Source organism: Camelus dromedarius, chromosome 4 (genome assembly GCF_036321535.1).
Source record: "Camelus dromedarius isolate mCamDro1 chromosome 4, mCamDro1.pat, whole genome shotgun sequence".
Classification (NCBI taxonomy): Eukaryota; Metazoa; Chordata; class Mammalia; order Artiodactyla; family Camelidae; genus Camelus; species Camelus dromedarius.
Window position 1 is genome coordinate 36019885 of NC_087439.1, and position 24541 is coordinate 36044425.

The 24541-nt window shown below is 37.1% G+C and overlaps 3 protein-coding genes across 5 annotated transcripts in view; 1 reads left to right on the forward strand and 2 right to left on the reverse strand.

Moving 5' to 3' along the window:
• The window catches only part of CCDC148 (coiled-coil domain containing 148), a 314087-nt gene extending 293148 nt beyond the window's left edge, over window positions 1–20939 (reverse strand). Inside the window, exons 1-2 of the mRNA XM_064484812.1 lie at window positions 20542–20939; window positions 20266–20429 (exon numbers count right to left, since the gene is read on the reverse strand). Coding sequence (XP_064340882.1) covers window positions 20266–20290 — 25 coding nt within the window. The 5' untranslated portion in view covers window positions 20291–20429; window positions 20542–20939. The remainder of the gene's footprint in view (window positions 1–20265; window positions 20430–20541) is intronic.
• On the reverse strand, window positions 1872–2937 carry LOC105093703 (thioredoxin-like). The gene has a single exon (XM_064485409.1). It carries the CDS (start codon window positions 2719–2721, stop codon window positions 2404–2406), a length of 318 nt encoding a protein of 105 aa, XP_064341479.1. The 5' UTR covers window positions 2722–2937; the 3' UTR covers window positions 1872–2403.
• Window positions 20940–20946: 7 nt separating the features above from the next.
• PKP4 (plakophilin 4) overlaps window positions 20947–24541 on the forward strand; it is a 210150-nt gene continuing 206555 nt past the window's right edge. Inside the window, exon 1 of one of the 3 annotated variants that reach the window (XM_064484801.1) lies at window positions 20947–21068. The gene's annotated coding sequence lies outside the window, so the exon portion shown is untranslated. Of the gene's footprint in view, window positions 21069–22065; window positions 22192–22270; window positions 22361–24541 lie in introns of those variants that run through there. The other 2 variants (XM_064484802.1, XM_064484803.1) reach the window with 2 other exon arrangements.

Consider the following 24541-nt stretch of genomic DNA (forward strand, 5'->3'; position numbering starts at 1 on the left):
TGTTCACAGCAAAACCTCACTTCCCCTGGGGCTGCTTCGAACCGGTAACTGAGCATAGCAGGGATACTAGTGCCAGTGCTTTTCTGCCCGACACAGAATGCTTCCAATGAGCAACTTGTCCTGGGGACTCCCCACCAGCCGGGCTGAGCCTTTCTTGGAACTGCTCTGCATTCTGAGACTTTCTACCCAATCCTTCTTTCCCTTTCTCCCTTCACAGATGTCAGTCTTGCATTGTGGGCTCATTGCTGTTTATTCCTGCTCCCTCTCTTTTATTTTCCACGGGGATTTCTCCATAAATTGAGCTTATCTAATCCTGTCTGGATGTCTGTTTCTTGACCCAAAAAGATATTCACAAGTATGTACAATGCTGTGCACCTTTCAGAGGGTTGGCAGAACCTCAAAGTCCATTTGCGGATCCCTTAGGATATAAGAACACCAGGTTAAGAACCTAAGCAGATGGTACAATGAAAGTGAAATGAAAGATACTAAGCCAACATCTTTATAATTCTGCTTTAATAGTTATAAGAATTTGGTCAATGATTTAAAAAACATGTATAATCCAAATCTAAATCAATTAACTACATCTAAACACTGGTATATATTATTGGTAACAATGAATCATAGTTACTTATTTTTCTTAAAAAATCTAATGGAAAATAGGAGAGCCATAGAAATGCCATAAATTTAAAAAAATTTTTAATGTTTTCTTAAAAACTGTTTTCTGGAAAGAGCATTAGACCATGCAATACTGAAACCTGAGCTCAAATCCAACCCTTGTCCAAGCTTGCTGAGTTACCTCCTACAAGTCACTCAACTTTTCTGAGCTAAAATTCCCTTATCTGTAAAATGAAGGGGTTGAACTAGGTAATTTTCAAGGAACTTTTAAATTCTTAAAATTTCATGATAATATATGTTTCTCTCTGTGGTGCTAGGGAAATAAAGCTATTTCTAAAGCAAATATAGTAATATCACTAATGTTTTTTCAGAGGAAACTGATCATAACTTTAAGTATATTTAAAATCCTCAAGATCTGACCCTTGCCTCCTTTTCTGGACATACACACTATGTTCTAGCAACATCTTCTTTCTGTTCCTGGTACCTCCCAAGGTCATTCCTGCCTCTAGCTCTGTTGCATCTGTCTGGAAAGTAGTTCTTAGAGCTTTTCAAATGGCTGGCTCCTTCTCATAGTTCAGGTCCTGGCTGAGACATCACCTCCACCGAAAGACCTAATGTTCATTCTGTCCAAATTACTACCCCCTCCAACATTCCCCAACCCTCTATCAGGATATCCTGTATATCTTCTCATCAGCAGTTATTACTGTTTCATTGTTTGGTTGTCCATTCCTCCCCACTAGAATAGAATCTCTATGGGGCAAACATTTCATCTGTCTTGTGTATCACTGTCTCCCTAGAATGATGCCTGGCATGGAGGAAGCATTTAATAAATGCTTGTGACGTGAAAAAAGGAGTTAGCAAATGAATAGATGTACCCTATGAGAAAACATAACATCTTAACTTTTAGACGAGTGAAAGGAGCTATAAAAATTTTTCCTATTCAATTTTTTTCAGGGTTCCATAGAACCAGACTATAAACTTGTATTGTTTTTCACAATTAAAGAACATAATAACCCAAATGTAAGCTACAAGCAGCATTAGTTTTAGCTTTGGGCTGGGTTTTTCTGGGGAAGGTCAATAGAATTGTATGGTGATCAATACCAAGATCATGTTCTAACTCATTGAGCAAAAAGGCTTAAATCATTTAGCTTTTAATATTTGGAAACAAGCAAGTATCAAAATAATTCTATTGATTCTCAAAGAATTGAAAGTCACAAGGCCTAATAATAAAGTCATGAAATAGCTCTAAGAAAATTTAATTACTGTAGAAAGGTTACATTAAGAATGAGTCATAGACATTTAAAGAAACCATTTTTTCCCTTCACTTAATTTGATGCCATAAAGTCCAAGGAACAGACAGATTTGAAGTGAACTCTCAGTTTTCCATGGTAGAATCAGGATTGTAGTAGAAAGGGTAAAGTTTCTGGAACTTCATAAATCCTGGCTCTGGTACTTACTAACTATGGCTTTGGGTAATTCATGTAATTTCTGTGGGCCTCAATTTTTAATCTGTAACATAGGATTAGTAATACATGTTAGTTTTGACTTATGTAAATATTCATGAAACCATCACTGCACACAATCAAAACACTGAACATAAACATGACCCCTAAAACTTTTCTCATGTACTTTTTTTTTAAGGGTACAGTTAATATTTTATTGTCACTTATCAGATGGCAGTCAGGTATATAGTTTTCATACTTGATCTTTCCTTTTTGTAAATAATAATTTTTAAAAAACTACAAGTTTTAAATAGCCAATGGCTGGTCATGTCTTCAGAAAACATGATCAGATTAATTCATTAATGGTGGCTTCATGTTTTTCCTTATTAGCTCCAGAAAATTCATCCACCTTTTGCCCCTTTTTAAAAAACTGGAAGGCTGGCATGCATTTGACTTCACACTCTGAAGTAACGTCCTGATAGTCATAGACATCTACTTTAAGGAACACCACTGTGGAATAGTTTTCAGAGAGAGAATGAAAGAAAGGCTTGATCATTTTGCAAAGCCCACACCATGTAGTTGAGAAGTCGACTACTACCAGTTTATCTCCTGCACTGTTCAAGGATTCCTGAAAAGCATACTTGCTCTTGACCTGCTTCACCATTTTGGCTGCTGGGGTCTGACGAAACGACAGAAGCGGATCTGAGGCGCTTCACAGAGCTCTCTCTCATGTACTTTTTCATCACTCCCTTCTGTCTCTGCACTTCTGATCTCCTTTCTGTCAACATAGATTAGTTTGCATTTTTCTAGCGATTTATGTAAATACAATCATATGGCATGTATTGTTTAGAATGTATCTCTTTCATTCAGGATAGTTATATTGGTTTTCATCTATGTAGATGTGTTTATCAATAATTCCTTCTTCGTTTCACTAGGTGGAACTCCATCGTACGTATATACATCTATCTGTTTATATATTCAACTGTTGATAAATTTTGGGGTTGTTAACACAAACAAGATACTTTTAGGTGACCCATGGGTCAAAGTAGAAATCACAAAGGAAATTAGGAAATATTTTGAACTGAAATGAAATGAATGAAATGAAAATGAAAATACATCACAATTTGTGGGATACAGTTCAAGCAGTGCTTTCACAGGAAAAGCGATAGCATGAACTTCTCATATTCAGGAAACAGAAAAAAAGAGAGGAGTCAACTATATAACCATATAAATAAAATCAACTGTATAAACTTTTACTTTAACAAGCTAGAAAACAAAAGAGCAAATTAAACCTGGAGCAAGTATAGAAAAAATTTAAAAATAAGAGAAGAAATTAATGAATAGAACAGGAGTAGCAAATATGTTCCTTAAAAGGCCAGGGAGTAAATATGGTTTGCAGACCACAGGGCCTCTGTGGCAACTACTCAGCTTTGACAATTCCAAATCAGCATTGTTCTGGTATCTTCACACGTATAAATAAGGAGAGAAAAATAAAATGCAGCGTTTGGAAAGGAGAACTAACACTGTATTTATTCAAAGACAGCAAACTGTGTGTGCCCATAAAAAATACTAACGGATCTCTAAAAATTTTTTTAAAGTTACTGAAAATAATATGAGAGTTTAGCAGAGTCACAGGATACCAGGACAATACATAATATTCTATTGTATTTCTACCCGCTGGCAATGAACATTTGGAAAAAGAAATAAGAAATACCTCATTTACAATAGCATGAAAACTATGAAATCCTTAGGGATCATAACAATATACATTCAAGATCTCTACATTAAAAACTACAAAATATCCAATCAACTTCCCAATTTTTTTTTTAACAAAAATTGACAAGCTGGTTTTAAAATTTATCCAGAAAGGCAAAAGGCTTATAATAGCCAAAATACTTTTTTTTCTCATCAGCGTTTTCTTTTTTCTCTTTAATTGAAGTATAGTCAGTTTACAATGTTGTGTCCCAAAATACTTTTGAAAAAGAATAACAGAGTTAAAGAACTTACACTATCTCATTTCAAGACTTACTATAAAAGGTGTAGTTATCAAGACAATATAGTATTATGTAAGGATAGACATATAATCAAAGAAACAGAACAGAGTCTAGAAATAGAATGCACAAATATGGTCAATTGTTTAAACTGTAGTTAAATATACATAACATAAAATTTACCATTTTAGCCATGCTTAGGTGTATAGTTCAGTGGCATTAAGTAGATTCACATTGTGGCACAACTATCACCACTATCCATCTTCATAACTTTTCCATCTTCCCAAACTGTAACACTGTACCCATTAAACACTAACTCCTCATTGTCCTCTGCTCCCAGCCTTTAGAAAACACCATTCTACTTCCCATTTCTTTAAATTTAACTATTCTAGGTACCTTATATAAGTGGAATTTGTTCTTTTGTGACTGATACATTTCACTTAGCATGTCTTTAAACTTAATCCATGTTGTAATATTTATCAGCATTTCCCTCCTTTTCAAGGCTGAATAATATTCCACTGTGTGTATATACCACATTTTGTTTATTCATTTATCAATGAACACTCGGGTTGCTCCTACCTTTGGCTATTATAAATAATGCTTCTGTGAAAATAGGTGTACAAATATGTTTGGCTCTCTGTTTTCAACTCTTTGGGGCATATACCCAGAAACAGAATTGCTGGATCATATATATGGTAATTCTATATTTAATTTTTTGAGAAAGTGACATACTGTTTTCCACAGCACCTGCACTATTTTATATTCCCACCAGTAGTGCATAAGGATTCCAACTTCTCCACATCCTTGTCAACACTTGCTACTTTCTGATGTGTTTGTTTTTTGCTTTGTTTTGTTGTGTTTTTAATAATAGCTATTCTCATGGATGTGAAGTGATTTTTTTTTACTTTTTTAATTGAAGTATAGTCAGCTTACAATGTTGTCTCAATTGCTGGCATACAGCACAATACTTCAGTCACTGTGTTTTTATGTTAGGTTGATTTTGACAACTGTATGCTGATATTCACAAATACACGCCGACAATTCAATGAGGAAAGGCTGGTCTTTTTAAGAAACGATGCTAGTTACCTATTGTAAATAAACAAATGTCAAAACTTATCTCATACCATACATAAAAATTAACATGACAAGTAAAATTATAAACCTTCTAGAAGAAAACACTGGAGAAAAATCTTCGTCAATCTGGAGTATGTAAAGATTTCTCAGATAAGACAGTAAAACACAAATTCTAAAAAAAAATTGACACAGTGAACTTTATCAAAATGAAAACTTTTGCTCTTCAAAAGACACTTTCAGAAACTTAAATGTAAACAAAACACTAGGAGAAAATATGTGATACATTCATCTGACAAAGAACTTATATCCAGAATACATAAAGAAGTTAGATGTCAATAGTGAGAAAACAACCCAATTTAAAAAGGCAAATTATTTGAACAGATGCTTTACAAAAGATATACACATATCCAATAAGCACATGAAAAAATGTTTAACATCTTTAGTTACCAGGGAAATTCTAATTTAAACCATACTAAAATACCACCACATACACATTAGAATGGCAAAAATTAAAATACAGTTGAACCTTGAACAACACAGGAGTTAGGGGCACCAACCCTCCGTGTGGTTGAAAATTCACGTGTAACTTAGAGCTGGCCCTGCAAGTTTTCCCATCTGCAGATTTATCCAACTGTAGATAGTATAGTACTGTAGTACATACTGTTGAAAAAAATCCATGTACAGGTGGTTCCTTTTAAAACCTGTGCTGTTCAATCGTCAACTGTATTGACAATACCAAGTATTGACAGGAATGTGGAGCAACTGGAACTTGATACATTGCTGTTGGAAGTGGAAAATGGTATAGCTACTTTGGAAAACTGGCATTTTCTTAAATAGCTAAACGTGAAACTATCAAAGGGCCCCAGCAACTTCAAGAGAAACAAAACATGCTTCTACAAAGACTTCTATACAAATGTTCATAGCAGCTTACTCAAAATAACCAAAAACTGAAATAATTCAAATGTCTATCAACAGATAGATGAATACACAAATTATAGTATATACATATAATAGAATACTATTCAACAGTAAAAGTGAACAAATGATACACACAATATGTCTGAATCTCCACTCTACTGAATGAAAGTAGTCAGACACAAAAGACTACATGTTGTATGATTTCATTCATGTGAAATAAATCTAAAATGACAAAAAGCAGATCAAGAGTTGCCTGGAAAGGGGCAGTGAGGGAAATTTCTGAAGTGATGGAAATGATTCTGTTCATGCTTACATGGGTGATTGATCTGTCAATACTCATCAAACTATTCTCTTAAAATAGGTATACGTTTTATGTAAGTTATAATTCAATGACGTTGCTTTTAAAATAACAGCTCATTTCCATCCTAATGTTCAATATTAAAAGATAGAGAAAATAGTAAATAGGAAAAAAGATAAACACTTATCAGGAAACTGGATAATTTGGAAATTAGAAATTCAATTCTAAGTCTCTCGTGAATATGAAGCTTATAAGGGTGGACTCTAGAAGCAGAATACTGATCATAGCCTTCCTAACAGGTGTGAGATGATGGCTCATTGTGGTTTTGATTTGCATTTTCCTCATGATTAGTGATGTTGAGCATCTTTTCATGTACCTGTTGGCCATATGTATGTCTTCTTTGGAAAAATGTCGATTCCATTCATCTGCCCATTTTTTAATTGGACCATTGTTTCTTTGTTATTGAGTTATATATCAATTTCTTACATAATCATGCAATATGTGACTTTTTCTCTTACGTTAGTAATTGAAATAAAATATGCAGAAGATGTTTTATTAAAAAGCAAATTATTTGCTATGTAACATCCTATGGATTGGGAATTTTTATTCCCTCTTTTGTTGATACATTTCTTTTTGAGCTTCAAACACACTATTTATGATCTGCAAAAGTACATGTAGTAAGAAACCGTTTGTCAATATTGTTTAATATTGTATTTTCTTTTCATCCTAGAAGAGTGTGAGGAAGAGTAAAATATTCATTGATTTATCCAGATTCAATATCTCCTACATTCACCAGGTATTTACAATATTATAATTTTCTAAACACTATAGAATTTTGGCTTCTTAACAGTCAAAATCTTTTCTTGTGCTTTTAGTGTTTATGTGACATTTGTTATGCTTGCTCTATAGAACATTCGGTATAATGAGACTCCTAAATCAACCTAAATTAGCACGCCCTCCCCCTTTAAAAAAATCATAGGGTTAAATACTGAGGTGTAAAATATGCTTTGCACAGAAATTAGAACCTTGTTAGATTTGGCTGCCTTTTCCTTATTAAAAGAGTTGTTATATATTAAAAACCTGCTTTGATGAAGAATAGAAAAAAAAAACCCATTATCAAAAACAAAGACTTGTTAAAGGTAGTATCAAAAATAAATAATTAGCTTTTATTCAATGAATGGCTAAATCTATTTTGTGGTTTGAAAGAGCTAAGCACAGATTGCTTCCCTTAGACTGTTAGCAAAGAAATGTTTTCATCAATTAACACTCTTTGCTAAGAACAGTTTTTTCCAGTGCTATTTCTCAAATACAGTATTACAATAAATAGGTGTACCCAAAGGACAATTCCTGGGCTTTTTTCTTTGATGTCTGAAGAGTACAATAATTATGGCATGCCTGTTCTGAATTATGGGAGAAAACAAAAAAATCACATTTCAAACAGATAATTTACTTGCCATAGGTAGCCATTCCTGCAAATTAAATGAGAGGTACTCCCCCACAAATCATGCCAGTCCTCCTTTTCATCATGCTGTTGTCCAACATTTACATTCCAGGAGGATGGAAGCAGAGAATACAGAGTCGTTGCAAAAGGCCAAGAACTATAAGGACACACCATTCCACTCACCCGGGGCTCTTCCCCTGCCTCAGATTTACCCTTTCCTCTTGCACCCTATGCTGACATCATTACCATTTTATGAGGGTCTGTGTAGTGGGACGCAATAATCACCAACATTTATTGAGCAATTTCTCCTAGCCAGGCACTACCCTGAGAGCTTTATCTGTTTTGATTCGTTAAATCCTCAAAATAATGCTCAGTAACACCATTGTTCCTATATTGCAGAGTTGGAAACTGAGGTCGAACGTCATACAGCTGCTGAGTGGCAGAGACCAGACGCAGATCCAGGCAGTCTGGCTCCAGAGCCCATGGACCTAACCTCTCTGTTCTGCTCCCTCTCAGTGAATGGAGACCACTCCCGGGTGGTGGTGCTCCTCTGCACTCAGACAAGTGGACCTCTGTCATGCTTTTTTAAATTGAAGTATAGTTAACTTACAATGTTGTGTTGGTTTCTGGTGTACAGCAAAATGATTCATTTATATACATTCTTGTTCATTTTGTTTTTCATTATAGATTATTATAAATGATTGAATATAGCTTCGTGTGCTCAACAACCCAATCAAAAACTGAGCAGAAGACCTAAACACTCATTTCTCCAATGAAGACATACAGATGGCCAATAGACACATGAAAAGATGCTCAATATCTCTCCTTATCAGCTGCAAATCAAAACTACAATGAGGCATCACTTCACACCGGTCAGAATGGCCATCATTGAAAAGTCCACGAACGATAAATGCTTTGTTTAGTAAAAGGCTCCCTTGTTAAGGTAAGAGTAAGGTCTCAGATGGAAAGAAAGGAAAGCAAGATAGAAGTGGGAGTTAAGGGAAGAGATGGATCTGAACAAGGAAAAAGAAGTCTATTCAAAAATAGTTCATGGAAAAAAAGAAAAAGAGGGTGGTGGAAATAGACCTAAGGGCTACAGCAAAGTGATAAACATTTTCAGTAAATTTATTTCAAAAGAAAACACAGCCATGATTTAGAATGAGATCATACAGTATGTCTTTTTATACATGAATTAACATAAGCCCGGAAAAGATATTAGTCTGACTAATACATTTTACAGATCAGTAAACACAGGGCCAGAGAGATTAAATGCTTTGTCCAAGCCTTAAAGAAGCAGGTTGCACAGGCAAGGCTAGAACCCAACCAGATCTCCTGACTTTGAGCTCAGTGCTCTTCCACCAACTATATCAAACACAACTTGTCAGCTTTTAAAACACAAAAGTGGTTGTCAGTAGGTTTTGACTCAATTTCAAGAACATAAAAATAATTACAGTGTATACATATTAGAGATTAAATACAAAATCCCTTAAGTTATCTTCTCAATAGTCAAATAATATTATAAGGGAATAGTACAGATAAAGTAGTCATTTATAAATGCAAGAAAGAACTCTTGGTATAAATGCACATTTTTTTTCTCTAATCGTCTTTCCCTATAAACATTTTAAAATTGACATTATTTTTGTTTTGGAAAATTAGTCACAGACAAATAGTATATAGTAAACACAGTAAAAAGTCTAAATCGTATTAATTTCTTCTTTATTAGAGACTGTTATGGTTGGAATTCAGAGGAATCTTAGGCTAGGAGTTATACAGCCAGTTTTAATGCTAGCTTGTAATTTCTAAGGTTCTTTCCAGCTCTAAAATTCTATAATTTTAGAAAACTGATAATTGAAATAAACAGTGGATTAAAATATTAAATTTAAGATTTGACCAATGAAATTAGGATATACCACCAAACATAAGCCTATAAGAAAATTGTTTATAGTTACGTCAAAAAAGAGATTTGGGGGACAGGGTATAGCTCAGTGACACAGTGCATGCTTGGCATGCATGAGGTCCTGGGTTCAATACCTAGTACCTCCATTAAAAAAAAAATCAAATAAATAAAGCTAATTACCTCCCCCTCCACAAAGAAAAGAAAAAAAAAGAAATATATAGCAAGTTCATAAAATGCTAATGATTATGCTATCTATGGTATTTTAGACTATTTTAGTTAATAAAGAAATGTTAACAAGTGTTAATGTTAACAAACAGAAGGAAGGATGCACAAAGGAAAGTTGATGTAAAGTAGAAATGAGGAGGCTTTTTCTGAGATAAACTCTCAGATGCCAAAGACCCTTGTGTTTATGGTCAGACGTAGGTATAATAGCATACTCATACTAAAAGTTCAGAAGTCCACACATTTTATATTTTTTAAGTTTAAAAGTTAGTTATTACTGTTTGTGAGAATGGAGAAGTATATTAAGCCTCATTTTCATAGATGTGGGGCAGAGGCAGTGGAAAAATAAGTAACATTTCCAAGGCCAATAAATCACTGCAAACCTAGGATTTTGAAATCAGGTTTTCTCTTGAGCATACAAATGTATTAATTCTGTGTGGGTGGAATTTTTTTCTTTTCTCAAATTATCTACAGCAATTTCCTTTGCTTTCTTCCCATTGTGCTGTTATTTATGTCTCACTGTCACACCACTTGGATGTATCAAGAGAATACTCATCTCAATACTGCTGAAGACCTCACTGACCTCTCTCAAGTCAGATCACAATAATGATTAGCATCTCTGATGAAGTTGGACACTTAAATGAGATTTATTGGAGACAAATGATCTAAGTGATCTTCCAGACCAAAGGAAAAAAAAAATTTAGATGAGAACACAGCCTTCCAAAAACTTATTTCTACTACTGGGGGGGAGACAGAAAAGAAAAACAAACAAACAAAAAATCCAAAACCAAAAAAAACCAACAACAACAACAAAAAACAAAACAGGAAGGGAAGGGAAATAGGAAGGGAAAAAATGTATACTTTAAAGATATTCTATTAAAGCTGAAGTCTCCAAACATTCTCTATCACACACCACTATTACTAAGCATTTCTTTTGTAACTAAGCATTTTTTAGCACATACTTGTAAAATTGTTATAGATTCTTCAAGTATAAAGTTGTACTAAAATGTTGTAAATTGTAAAACACAAATATAGAGAAATCCATAAATACAAATAAGGTATAGTATTGATAATTTTAGTAAATTTTACTGAGAGTTATGTGATAGAAAATGTTGCATTACTTGAAAATGGTGGTTTCATAGCTGATCATAGTGGGCTCAATGTCTGTCAGTTAATTCCCATACTTGGCTTCAAGGACTATAATAGTTAAATAGACACCACAAAGAGATATGGAAGGAGTGCAAAATTGGCCTCATGTACTCAATTATGATACTCAAATTTCAGCTTTATCCACTTATTGTACAAAGGTTGTAACTTAGTATTTTTCTCTAGTAATTTTCTGACTTCTCTGGTATCAATCAGCTTTCCTTGCAAAGCTTTTTTTTTTCCCTCCTTTAATGTTTAACAAATGAGATCTAAATTCACCAAAATGCCATTTGGAAGATTTTCAATCATCTTAAAAAATGTTTCCAAATTTACTAAGTGTTCATATATGAGACTTTAAAAGTGATGTACTTATGCCATTTTAAAAAGTTTGTATTTTTAATAGCTTTATTGAGATCTAGTTGACATTTAATAAAAATACATCCATTATAAATGTAAAATGCAATTATTTTTATTAAATGTATAATTGTGCAATCATCACCACCTTGTAGTTCTAGAACATTTCCATCACCTGGAAAAGTTTTGTCATAACCACTTGCATTCAGTCTTCCCATCGCAGCCCAGCCCAAGGTAATCACTGATCTGCTTTCTGTCTCTATTTTTTTCCCCCTTTTTTTGAAGTTTCATGTAGATAGTATCATACAACATAATGGCTTTTTGTGGCCAGCTTTTATCCTCTTAGCATAATATGTCAGAGGTTTATCCATGTTGTAACATATATCAGTAGTTCATTATTTTTACTGTTAAGTAGTATTCCATTGTGCAGCATTTTATCTAATCACTAGTTGATAGACATTTGGATTATTTCAGTTTTTTTCCTATTACAAATGATACTTTAATAATTCATATAAAAATCTTTGGACTTTTTATCTCTTTTGAGTAGAGTTCTAGAATTATAATTTCCGGGTCATATAGTAAGTTTATATTTATATTTTTAAGAAATGGTCAAACAGTTTTCCAAAGTGGTTATACCAACCAGCAATTTATGACAGGTACAGTTTATACACATCCTTGTCATCATCACTTGGTAATGTCAATCTTTTGCCTTATACTTTTTCCAGTAGTTGAGTAGTGGTATCATATTGTGGTTTTAATGTGAGTTTCCCTAATGATTAATGGTGTTGAGCATCTTTTCATTTGATAATTAACCATTTATATAACTTTTTGGTGAAGTAGCTATTCAAATATTTCACCCAGTTTTAAAATGTATTTGTTTGCTTTCTTATTTTTGCTGTTTAGAAGTTCTTTATATATTCTAGACGTAAGTCCTTTACCAGATTATGCTTTACAAATATTTTTTCCTAGACTGGGGCTTGACTTTTCATTTTCTTATTGATGTCTCTTGAAGAACAAAACTATTTTTTATGAAGTCCATTTTATTAATTTCTTTTATGGACCATGATGCAGTGTCATATCTAAGAAATTCTTGCCTAAAGCAGGGTCACAGAGATTTTGCACTAAGTTTTCTTCGAGAAGTCTTATAATTTTAGTTCTTAAAGAACTAACAATTTTTATAGAAGTTTTATAATTTTAGTTCTTAGGTCTATGATGTATATTTAGTTATTTTTACATATGGTATGAAGTAAGAGTATAAGTTCATTATTTTGCACGTGAATGTCTAATTTGATGTTCTTTTTCCTATGTTTGTTCATTTTAAGACTGGTTTGTAATTTCTGCAAAAAGTGTTAGCTGGGATTTTAATAGGGATCACATTGAATCTATAATCAGAGGTCTTATATTTCTTTTTAAAAATTTATTCCTAAGTATTATATTCTTTTTCATGTTATCTTAAAGGGAATTGTTTTAAGTTCATTCTCATTTTCATTTTCAATTTGCTAGTTCTTAGCATAAAATATTAAATTTGTTTTTGTCTTACATATTATGACTTTGCTAAATAATCACTTCTAGTATTACTTTTTTTTGGTATATTCTTTAGGATTTTCATGTATAGGATCATGTCATCTATGAATAAAGACAGCTTTAACTTTTCCTTTCCAATTTACATGATTTTAAATCATTTTTCTTTCCTATTACAATGGCTAAAACCTCCAGTAAAATGTTGAACAGAAGAGATGAGAGTGGGCATCATTTTATTCTAAATCTCAGGGGGAAATCATTCAACCTTTTACCATAAATAGGACGTTAGCTGTAGATTTTTCATAGATGTACTTTATCACATTGAGGAAGCTTCCTTTTACTGCTAGTTTTTAAGCATTTTTATTACGAATGGGTGTTGGATCTTGTTAACTGCTTTTTTGCATCCATTTTCATCTTTATTTTTTTCTTACTTAAAAAATTTATTAAGCTACAGAAAAAAATACGACAGTTCTTGACTTCTGGTCCCTGACAAGATGATAGACTAGCAGGTGCTATTGACTTGCTCCCCCAGGTCAATTCCAGGGATGCCCAGAAGCTGTAACCAACTGTAGAAGCCCTGTGATGACAGTTAGCTGACTTACTGTGTAAAGGAAACAGTGGCCCGAGATGGAAAAGACTGGCTGCCACGGTCAGAGAACAGGATAGGGGGAGAGCTCTTGCTCTTATTTTTTTCTCCCCTGCTGCTCTGATCAGCTTATTGCCACCTCTGTGAAGCAAAGAGCTCTGGAGTTAAGAAAAATATTGAGGTCATTATTTCCCCAGAATTTAATTTAGGAGAACTTCAAATCTAATATTTTAAACAGCATTTCAGTGTGATGATCGTTTGATGTTCTAGGGTTGGCACTGAGTCAAGAACTGCTTTTCAAGTAGAGATTGCTGACTTGCCAGGTCCCTGCATCTGTCTGACAGCCTTCTCTTGCTTTGGGCTTCATTCAATGGTGGTGGCCATATGGGTTCTGTCAGTAAGTAGCATGCTTCCAATATAGGTTCATTTATGAGGACTGCCACATTCATTTTTGACAGAGAGTTTTACTAGATAAAGAAATCTTGATTTATAGGTTTTTTTTTCTTTCAGAATCTTGAATACGTCTTTCCCTTGCCCTCTGGTTTCCCTTGTTTCTGATGAGAAGTCAGCTATTAATTTTATTGTGGTTCCCTTGTATGTGATGAGTTGTTATTTTCTTTTTGCTTCAAAACTTTTTCTTTTTTTCTCCTTTTTCAGTTTTATTACGTAGAATTATTACAGTTTGACTGCATATACACACTATATTGCATGTAAATACATATATTCAGTATACTGCACATTTAAAACTTTCTTTTCTTTATCTTTCAGCAATCTATGATTAGTACCTAGCATGGCTCTCCTTATGTTTACTAGGGATTTAATATGTTTCTTGGACTGTAGATTAAAATTTTTACAAAATTTGGGAAGTTTTAGGCCATTGCTTCTTCAAATATTTTTTATATATCCTTCTATCCTTCCTTTTCTTCTTTTACTCACAGCTGTCACATAAGTTTCTGAGGCTCAGTTCATTTTTTTTTTTCTCAATCTTTTAAAATTTCTGTTTTTCAGATTGGATATTTTTTGATGCTCTAAAATTTCCATTTGGTTCTTTTTTCACAATGTCTGTTTCTCTATTGAGAGTCCCCATTTGTTGAGTCATTTTTTCTTTAAGTTTCTAAGCATATTTATAGGAGCTATTTTGGATTAGCTGTCGACTACATTCAACAAGTGGGCCCACTCAGCATGTCTACTGGCTGCATATTTTCCTGAATTTGGGTCACACTTTTCCGGTTTTTTTTTTTTTTTTTTTTGTGCATATTTCAATTTTTTGTTGAACACTAGGGATTTTACATAAAACACTAACAATTTTGGATGGAGTCTGGTTTTCCTTCTGAGATGTTTCATTAAAACAATAATTACTAGAACTTAAACTTCAGAACTTGTTTCTCCTGAGTAATGGGGCTACTGATGTCTCTGATAAATTTTCCTATCACATTTTTATTATTTAGCCTGGTTCCTAAAAAATTAGTATAAATGTTTCTTGAAAGTAGTATAAATAAATGTATAAAATAAATATAAATTTGAGTATTTTCTTCCTATACCAATGGTGTGGTAAAATGACTCGTTGGGAGTATAAGGCTTTGAGGTTGGGGAGTGGGTAGTAATAGACATCGTAGTAAATAAAGTTCCTTTACTCAAACTAGGCTGGCAATATTTCGAAGTAGACAGATCATTCATTTTCTGTCTTTGTTCTTTAGAAATTTTTAGACTGTTGCTCTTCATAGACCAATAAAATGGTCATAATATATGTTTTGTTTTATTGGAAATAATTGCATACTATTTTAGTGTAACCTTTTGATTGTAAGGAACAAAGACTCCCTAAAGGCAAACCAGGGAAAGGATGGGTTAGAGTGAATACAAGTAATGGATCATTTTTAAAAAAACTTTTTGGGGGTAGGTAATTAAGTTTATTTATTTATTTTTCGGAGGAGGTACTGGGGATTGAACCCAGAACCGTATGCATGCTAAGTGTGTGCTCTACCACTTGAGCTATACCCTCCCCCTGTAATGGAGCTCTTGAAGAGAGGGATATCTGCACTCCCATGTTTGCTGAAGCATTATTCCCAATAACCAAGATCTGGAAATAACCTGAAAGTCCATCAGCAGATGAATGGATAAAAAAGATGTTGTATATACATACAATGAGATATTATTCAACCATGAGAAAGGTAGATAGCCTGCCATTTGTAATATCACAGATGGACCTTAAACAAATTTTGCTAAGTGAGATAAGTCAGAGAAAGAAAGACGAGTACTATACGATGTCACTTATACGTGGGATCTAAAAAGGTCAAACGTGAAAATCAGGGTCAAATGGTGGTTACAAAGGGAGGGGTAGAGAAATATGACTGATGTTGTTTAAGGCTATAAATTTGCAACAGGTGGCAAATAAGCCATAGAGCTCTAACATACAGCATAATTAAAAGAGACAGCAATATTGTACTATAATTATGTAATGTGATAACTATTGCTGCAATGGCAAATGTATTACAATACATAAATGTATCAGAGTAACACATTGTATACCTTAAATTAACACAATATTATATGTCAAATATATTTAATTAAAAAAATCTCATGGAACAATAAAAAATGAAGGATATTCTGTCATCATGGGTAGAATAAGAACCCAGAAAACATGAGGACCAAGGCAGTGTTCTCTCTGGCTCACTTGTTCTCTCAATTCCAAATTTCCAGGGGAAAAAATCTGATTGGCAGTATCACAGATTATGGGTCAACAGTCAGCCAATGGATTGACTACTTTTGAATCAGGTCCCCACCAGGGCTGATTCCATGGCCAGATGCAAGGTCATGAGGCATGCAGGACTGCTTACTTCAAGGGCTGTGGATACAAATACTTAGAAACATGTACCTACCAGATGTTTGATGCCTTTCTGATTTTATGAAATGGATAAATCTGCATGATTCTACCGTGTTCCAAAAGAAAGAGCAACCTGGATGCTTCAGACGGAAAAAATGTAGGCAACCCATACTTAAACTGCTTGACAAAACTGAGTTTCAAATGCTTTCCCCAATATACTGAATTGTACGGCGTTACCTCTGAATTGATAACTTCATGCCAAAGCACATGCAGCCAGTTCTCACCCACGTTCCCTCTCTCCGAGGAGCAGAGATGGGTCCTGCTGGAGAGGAGATCTGAGGCCTTTCTCTTAGGAGGCTACCTGGCAGAAACCTCTCCTCTGCTCTGCCATACATTACCTCACTTTCCACACTGAGCCTCTAGTCCCATCTTTTTCCAATTATCTCCCAACATTACTGATTCCAATTTTTCATTGTTAGAAGTCAAATTCTTCCAAAGACTAAAAGAAGGATTAATAAATGTTGGCTGTTCTTAGTGTGTAAGGCCCTTGAGTAGTCCAAGGCACTATGGAGGCTACAGTCAGGACCATGACATGTACCTGATCCTCTAGGAGAGAAGGCTCAGACACAAATAGCTATGCCACAGGGGTGGAAAGTGTTAAGTCCACAATAATACGCTAAAGCAGAAATCATCCTCTTCAGAGGAAGGATCAGGAAATTTTCAGAAAAGGCTTTACAGGTAACTATTTGGCTTTGCCTCTAAAGACAGGGGAGGATTTGCATATTCAGAGAATGGGCTGGAGATGGGATACAGCCAATTCAGCAATCCTGAGTAGAACTATTATTAATCCCTAGCATGCTCTCTCAGGACAAATTTATTCCATTGCTGTCTTTCCCTCATTTGCCACCTGCCTCTGTCTTAACATTCCTTTAAAACAGACACACAAACAAACAAACAAACAAAAACAACGCCTTCCCCACCTCCTCTGGCCTCCACACACTATCAGTTAGTGTGCTTTGTGAAATTCTTATCTTCACTGCGCCTGCTTTCTGCATGGGCATTCAAGAATGGCAAAAGAGACAGTGTTCCTGCTTCTCCCTTTTCCTTGCTATCTCTGCTATTCTTTATGAGGAATTAACTGTTAGTCATTGTGGACTAAGATGAAAATGACAAACATTGGAAAGTTACAAAGTTTTCATAATCATGAAAGGTTCAGGTTGACTTATTTCTGAGTTGGTCATTTAAAAGGTCCCTTGGATTTCTGCAGTTTAGTTTTGTGCTGGAGGATGGCGTTCAACAAATTTTCTATCCTTGTCCTAGGACCCACAGTCAGCTGAAGCAGAGGCCCTTCTTCCTCTTTTTCCCAGGAGTTACACCCACCAAGGTGGTATGGTTAACAGGTTAAATGCTTCCTTTTCTCAAGTAAGTCATTTGCATTTCTATGGACCCTCAAGGTGGGAGACAATGGTTTCTACCCTCCTCAGGAAATCTGGAATGGAGGCATTGAAATTTATGAGTAAAGGGCACTTTGGTAGAGGAGAATTTTATTGGCAAAATGAGTTAGAATTTTGAGGAGAGAGAGCCTCAGATTCATTTCATTTGTATTTAAGGGCCAGAACATTGGAGGTGAAAAAATAGAAACCTCAAGAAATTCCCTTCATATTGTCTCTTGGTGAAAAGAAAAGCCAATAGATGGAGATGGAGTTAGAATAGAAGGAAGGTGGTTTTTGCCAAAGGTCAGATATTTGTAAGATGTAGGAAAAAAAATTTGGAGGAAAGGATGTAACACATGATCTAAAAGAGCAATTATAATCAAAGGAGGAAAATTCTGGAGTGGGAGGATGGCCAGTGTTTAGGAGCACAAGTGGAGTGTGAGCTTAGAACAGAAGGCTGGCACCCTTCTCAGCCAGGACTGAAGGAAGTGATGAAGTGTGAAAAGTGAGACTGAGGTTTAGGAAAGTTAAGTTGAGAAGCCTTATGGTGGATGCCTCAGTCTGGTAGGCAAGATCATTTGCAAAATAGGAAGAAGACCAAGTACAGTGAAGGCTGGAAGAGAGCAGAAACAGGACAGATTTGGGAGAAGTGCCATCAATAGTGTCCTTGGATAAGTGTCCTGGATAATTACCCTCCTGAGGAAGAAAGGAATTTAGAGAATCAGTGAAGACCTAGCCAAGCCTGGACAGCATAAACTTCTAGTGGAACAAAGTGATTTCTTTATCCAGCAACGCTTAGAGTTGTGCAGGAGCAAGTTCAAAAGAAACGTTTCAACGGAATATAGGAATTACAATAATAATAATAATAATAATAATAATAATAATAATAATAATAATAATAATAAATAATAATAATAATAATATTGAATGACATTTTAAAGGACATTATTCTTAGTGGATCTTAGTAACATTTTAATCATTACAAACATGAAATACACAATGTTAAAATACTCCTCAATCGTGATCTGAGAAAAATGCAAAAAGAAAAGATTCCTGGGTAAAAAAAAAAAAAATCAATTAGTTCTTGTTCTTACCATGCTAGCCTAAGAAAAGAAAAAAGAAGTATCAATGTTTTACTTTCCATTGGGCACATCTTCCATTTATTATTGTTACAAAATTTTTTTTAAACTGTCATTGGTATTTTGTTAGTACATTAAAAATGAGTCTTATTTACAAAAATTTGCATTTTACCTTTTCTGTTCTCCTATAAACAAACACAAAGGAGAGGAAGAGGGCAGAAATTGAAAGCATGATGAGCTAACTTCCATGATGGCAAGGCATGAAACAGCACTCCAGGGCCCCTGCTGATTTCTCCCCAGTTATGGAAGTATTTAGGGGAACACTCATTTGTTCAGCCGTTTTGTTCCACAGTCCAACCCTGCATAGAATTATCAACTAAGTTCAAAAGTTACCACAAATTGTAGAGATGTTTTTCTAATCAAGATACCATATTAACAATTCTTACTTATTTTTGTAATTTTCAATTACAGTAAGGTAAAAATCAATAGCAAATATTATCCAACTCAAAATTCAGGACATAGTAGTTAGACATATGTAGCTTGCACATGCATTAACTTGTTTTTCTCAAAAAAATACTTCTAATTTCCAAAATCCTATTAACTTTTTCACACAATATGGTTCCTCCAACTTGAAGGGCAGTAACATAAAAATAGTCTTCCTACTAAAGGGATTAGTATAAAGATGGCAAAATCACCAAAAAGAAGGAACAAAGAGTATCAGTGGCTATATCATAAGAGCAATATAAGGTTTAAAAGCTGAATATTTTCATTAAGTCCTGCTTTAATAGCTAGTATCTAAATACGAAAGTTATTTACACAAAATTGGTACTGACAAACTAGCACAAAGTGACTTTAAATTAAAGCAAAGCACTTGTAATTAAAGCTCAAGATTTCTGCGTGTATTGATTCCATGCCTCAGTTCATTTCTTTATCAGACTTAGAGATAAACTAGAAAATATCCAGAAAACAAAATCCTTCAACTGTAATCTATTTCCTTACTCTCTTCTTAAGTCCCAGAAGACATGAAGGATCAGCTCTATCACCTGTGTCTTCCCCACCTTGTAAACTCTTAGGGGAAAGAACATGCACCTGTCAAAATCACAGCGCAGAATGCACACACAGATGGCTGTTTAATAAATCCCTCAATGGAGAGACTAGAGGTTTGCTTTGGGAAGCAGGAAACACGTTATCTCATGTATTGACTCGATGACATCATCAAACAATACGTTAACCTGTTTCCCCACTAAAATATCATCCGAAGGAAATCGTCTTTGAGTCTCCTTTAACTCCTTTAAGTCTTTAGACTCAAATTTTTGAGGCAAAATTCGCCTCAGGGAAGGGGGAGTGGTTGAGAAGAACAAGCAGAATTCATATGGATCACTGACGTCAGAAAGAAGCAATGATTTAAGGGATGGGTGTAAACTCACCTGAAGAAGCAGAAGCTGCACACATGTCAGAGGTCAAAGGGCAGAGGCTCAGGGACTCCTCAGTCGCAGGAAAAGTGAAACGCCCACTCCCAGGCTCTCAAGGATTCGTATAAGGGCTCAGCTGTTCTGCCTTTGACGCGAGGAACAAACCCTATCATGCATAGCTGGGGTTGACAGGAAGGCAGAGCAAAAGCTGCCTCAGATTTCAGAGCCAGCCCTCGGGAATCCCCTAGTTGTTCTTTCCCCCACTCCTCCCGCTCCCAAAGCCAGAGATACCTTCTACCTCATTCCCCACCTTCTTCAGGCCCTCTCCCGCTTAACAGCATCGGTCTCTATGGCGACCTGAAACCTCAGTTCCCATTGGTCCGTTCAATATGAGGGCCGGGCCAATGGGGAGGGCCAGCCTTCTCCTTTCGACCAATGGGGTTGGCAGGGAGCAGGTCCGGAGACGGCGGCGTGCTGACGTTCCCGGGAGCCCGGGGCTGACTGGGCAGGAGGGCTGGCGGCTGGGCGGGCGGCGGCGGCGGCCTCTGGGCAGTAGAGGGGGCTCCGGGGCTGAGTCCGCGTTGACGCTGGCCGCGGAGGCGGCACCATGGGCAAGGGGTAGAGGGGCAAGTTGGCCACCGCCGCCGCCGGGGGTGGTGGGAGAGCCGCTTCGGGGTAGGGGGCGGGTGGGGGAGGGAGGGGCGGGCAGCTGCTCGGCCGCGGCACTTTTTTAATTTTTTCGAGTGTCGCAGCGGCGACCCCTCGGCGCCTATGTTCCTGATCCCCGGAGCGACGACGGCCGCTGCCTAACCTGGAAAGTAAGTATGCGGGCTAGCGGGAGGGCGCGGAGACTCCTGCCCTCGAGACCCCGGGCCGTCACCCCGTCGTGCCGGAGCCGGGACATGCCTGTGAGGGGGGCGGGGGTGAGGGGTGGGGGACAGGCGCCTCTCTCCCGTTACCCGGTCCCCACCGCCTCGCGGCCGCCTCGGCTTTCCTGCCCCGCCTCGTGTTCCTGCCCGCACTCGCCTGCCTGCTCCCCTCCCCCCCGGCAGGCGCACAAGTTTCACCCTCCATTTGCTTTTCCCGACGATTACTCTCCCCAAGTCTCCCCTTCATGCCGCGCACGACCCCTCCCCACGTTGGCCTTTTCGGATCCAGGGCCCCAAGCCCCAAACTTAGGCGCCACTCCGAGCCCTCCTGGAGGTCTGCTCGGAGGCTTCCCTGCTCCTGCCCGCCTTGGCACGCAGCCTCGCGCCCCCAACACCACTTGGCGCCCGCCTTCCCCAGCCCTCGGGGCTGTCCGTCCGTCCGTCCCTCCAGCCCCAACTCCTGCATCTTGTCCCCCTCCCCTTCCTCCCACGTTCCTTCTGTCTATACTGTCTTGCGTTTGCCCTCTGAGTCCCGCGCTTGGTGCCGGTCGTGCCCATCCTCCTCTGTCCAGTGCGCCCCTCTCCTCGCGGCGTATCCTCACGCTCCACCCCACTGGCTCTCCAGCCCCAAGCTTCCCTGGCCGCCCTCTTGCGCTGCCGCTTCCTTCTCTCCCTGCCAGGAGTTGAAGAGGAGCTGCGGCACTCCCCAGGCGAATTGGGTGTCCCTGCCCACCGCTGGGGGCTGCCCAGGACTCTCTCCTTTTCCCCCTACCCGGGAAGCGAGGGGGTGAGCGGCTGGGCCGAGATTTGGCTGCGTGTTGGCTGAGTGCGACAGAGAGCGCGGGCAGTGGAGGCGCCGCCGCGGCCGTGGCCTCGCGGGGCGCAGCAATAAGCAGGTGTGTGTGTCCGCGGGGGACGCGCACCGCGGGCTCCTCGGCTGGCGACAGATTGTGCAGGAATGCGAGGAATGCACCAGGGGCATAGTCCACACGGCCCGCCGCGGCAGAACTAGCGCCTTCCCGGCCCAGCTCTCGCCGCGCTGCCAGAGGTCACCGGAGCATCTTCGGAGCTGGTGAGCCTAGCTCCACTCGTCTCCTCCCTTTGCATTTCTCCATGCGGCAGAGAGGGCGGCGGAGGGGAAGCGCGGCAGTTCTGTCGGGTTTCAGCTAGCCTTTCGTCTGGGATTTTGCTGCATTGGTCTCCAGGACCGTGAATTTCGGACCGATGGCGGTGTAGCCAAGGTTATTGATCATTGCACAAGGTTCTTGGCAAGTTTGGTTCGCGAGGTTTGAATGGTGCCTGGTTTTTACTATGGTTTTCTGAAAACCTGCAAGAAAGGGTGCCGAAGGTTCTTAGAGTAATGAGCTTGCAACCAGCGTATTTTAGCTCTATCAAAAAAAAAAAAAATGCCTGTTAATGCTCATATACGGGGATATACTGCAAGAGAGAACTTGAATGCATCACTTTGCTGTCGTAAGAATTGTAATTTTTTTTTCTCGCATACTGGGCTGTGTTTAGACCTCTTATAATACATAATGAATAGAAACAGAGAAGCAGTGTTTGGTCAGCGATGGGACAGATAGAACTGTCTGGTACAGTTAAATTCGGGGCGTGTCAGTTACCATTGGAAGTTACATGGGTACTACAAGATCATTTATATTTCACGATGTAATTTATTAGTTGAGGTCCCGGTTCTTTTGTTGTTGTTGTTGTTACTGAGTTTGACTAGGAAATAAAAATATAGCCCTACAACTTTTAAAGAATGGTAATTATGTATAAAATAAAAAATGATTAGTATACATTTTTGGTCAAATTTTATTTTCCTTAACGCAGGAAAGCAAATTTTTGACAGAAGGTTCTTTTCTAGAATTGGGCCTTAGATTCTCTTATTTTAAAAGGTGAAGCAGAAGACTGCTTCTTTTGAATGCAATGTATTACTATAGAAAGTATCTTCATTTCTGTTGTCTGTGAAACAGTGGAAATGGTAATGTGAAAATGAGAACAACTGATATCCAAAATATGTGTTTCTGGTTGTGGAAAAGCATACTGTGTGTACATTTATTTGAAACAATTTGCTTTGGAGGTTGAATTTACTATAAGCCTCTCCGTACTTGGATATTTTGTATCAGATTCAGAAAGATAATAAGTTGATTGTCCAGCTGTCTTTCAACACTTACTGGGTAGGGATCAAGGGCATTGAAAAGTATAAAATGAGAGCCTTTTACTTAGTTAAGGACTCGAAGGAAAGGAAAAATAGAAAAGGGAAAAACTTTGTGCTGGGAAAGGTTGTATCTTTTGCTGCTGCATTCTTTTTCATGTTCATAATAAGTAGACCTTCCAATTTAGAGATTTTAGCTCTAAATTAGAGTTAGTAACACTGTGTTAGATATTGGGAAGTGTTTGGAGATGCCAACAGGAAACATTATGTAACACTATTCTCACAGCAGAATTTAACACGTGCTTATTTGATTTGATGTGAAGATTAGAAAGTAAAAGCACATTTAGTTTGCTACATTAGAAATTGAGATAACCCATTCAAGTATATAGAGAATGTATATATGTGTGTGTGTGTGTGACTGGCTGTGCAGTTTTTTGTGCTTCAAGTAAAAGTTGGCTTTCAGTTGGAAAAATACTCTGTTTGTTATAGATATTTGAAGAGAGGAAGTTTTAAAACTAGTGATTGTTCACAATAAAATAAACTGTTTTGACTAAAGTACATTCCCTCCCCCAACCTCCGTTATTATATAAGGAGGTGCTGCATTTCATGTCTTACTATGTTATATGGAAGATTCTAAATTGGATGGCGAGTGTCCATTTATCTTAATTCTTACCTATACTGCTTTTGGAGGGAGATAGAGGAGCAGGGTAGTGATGGAAAGCATAAGAGAAGGTAAGCAGAAAGTAGGAGCAGCTGGCATTCATCCAAGAGGGGAAGAAGGAAAAAAAGGATCTTGCTGCATTTACAAACCGAATAAACCAAAACTGATTCTGTGAGTAGTTCTGATATAATTTGAATTTAAAGAAACTACTACCAAACTCAGTTTAATAAAAACTTTAGCAATTGTATGACCTTGAGTATTTGGATTGTCTATGTTAAGTCAGAATTGCAGTTTTCTTTTCTATACGAAATGGGAAAGTAATTAATTTAAAACTTTTAAATTCACTTAATTTTAAAAAGTCCAATTATTGCCAGTTTTCAGACTGAGTTATTTCTTTGCTGTTGACAGGGGTTGATTTAAATAGAGAATTTTCATACCCTGGATGATGCTGATCATTTGTTAAGTCCAATGCCTCAAATTACTGCTTTGAAATATGAAAGTATTTTGAGAATGCTGTGTAATCTAATGGTTTTTTCTATTTCAATCAAGAGGTATGTCCCTAATTTGCTTAATTCTGAAATGGACATTATTCCTTCGTTTTTA

Excerpts from the sequence above, each read along its gene's own strand:
- LOC105093703 (XM_064485409.1), bottom strand. The coding sequence starts at position 2,721 with ATGGTGAAGCAGGTCAAGAGCAAGTATGCTTTTCAGGAATCCTTGAAC.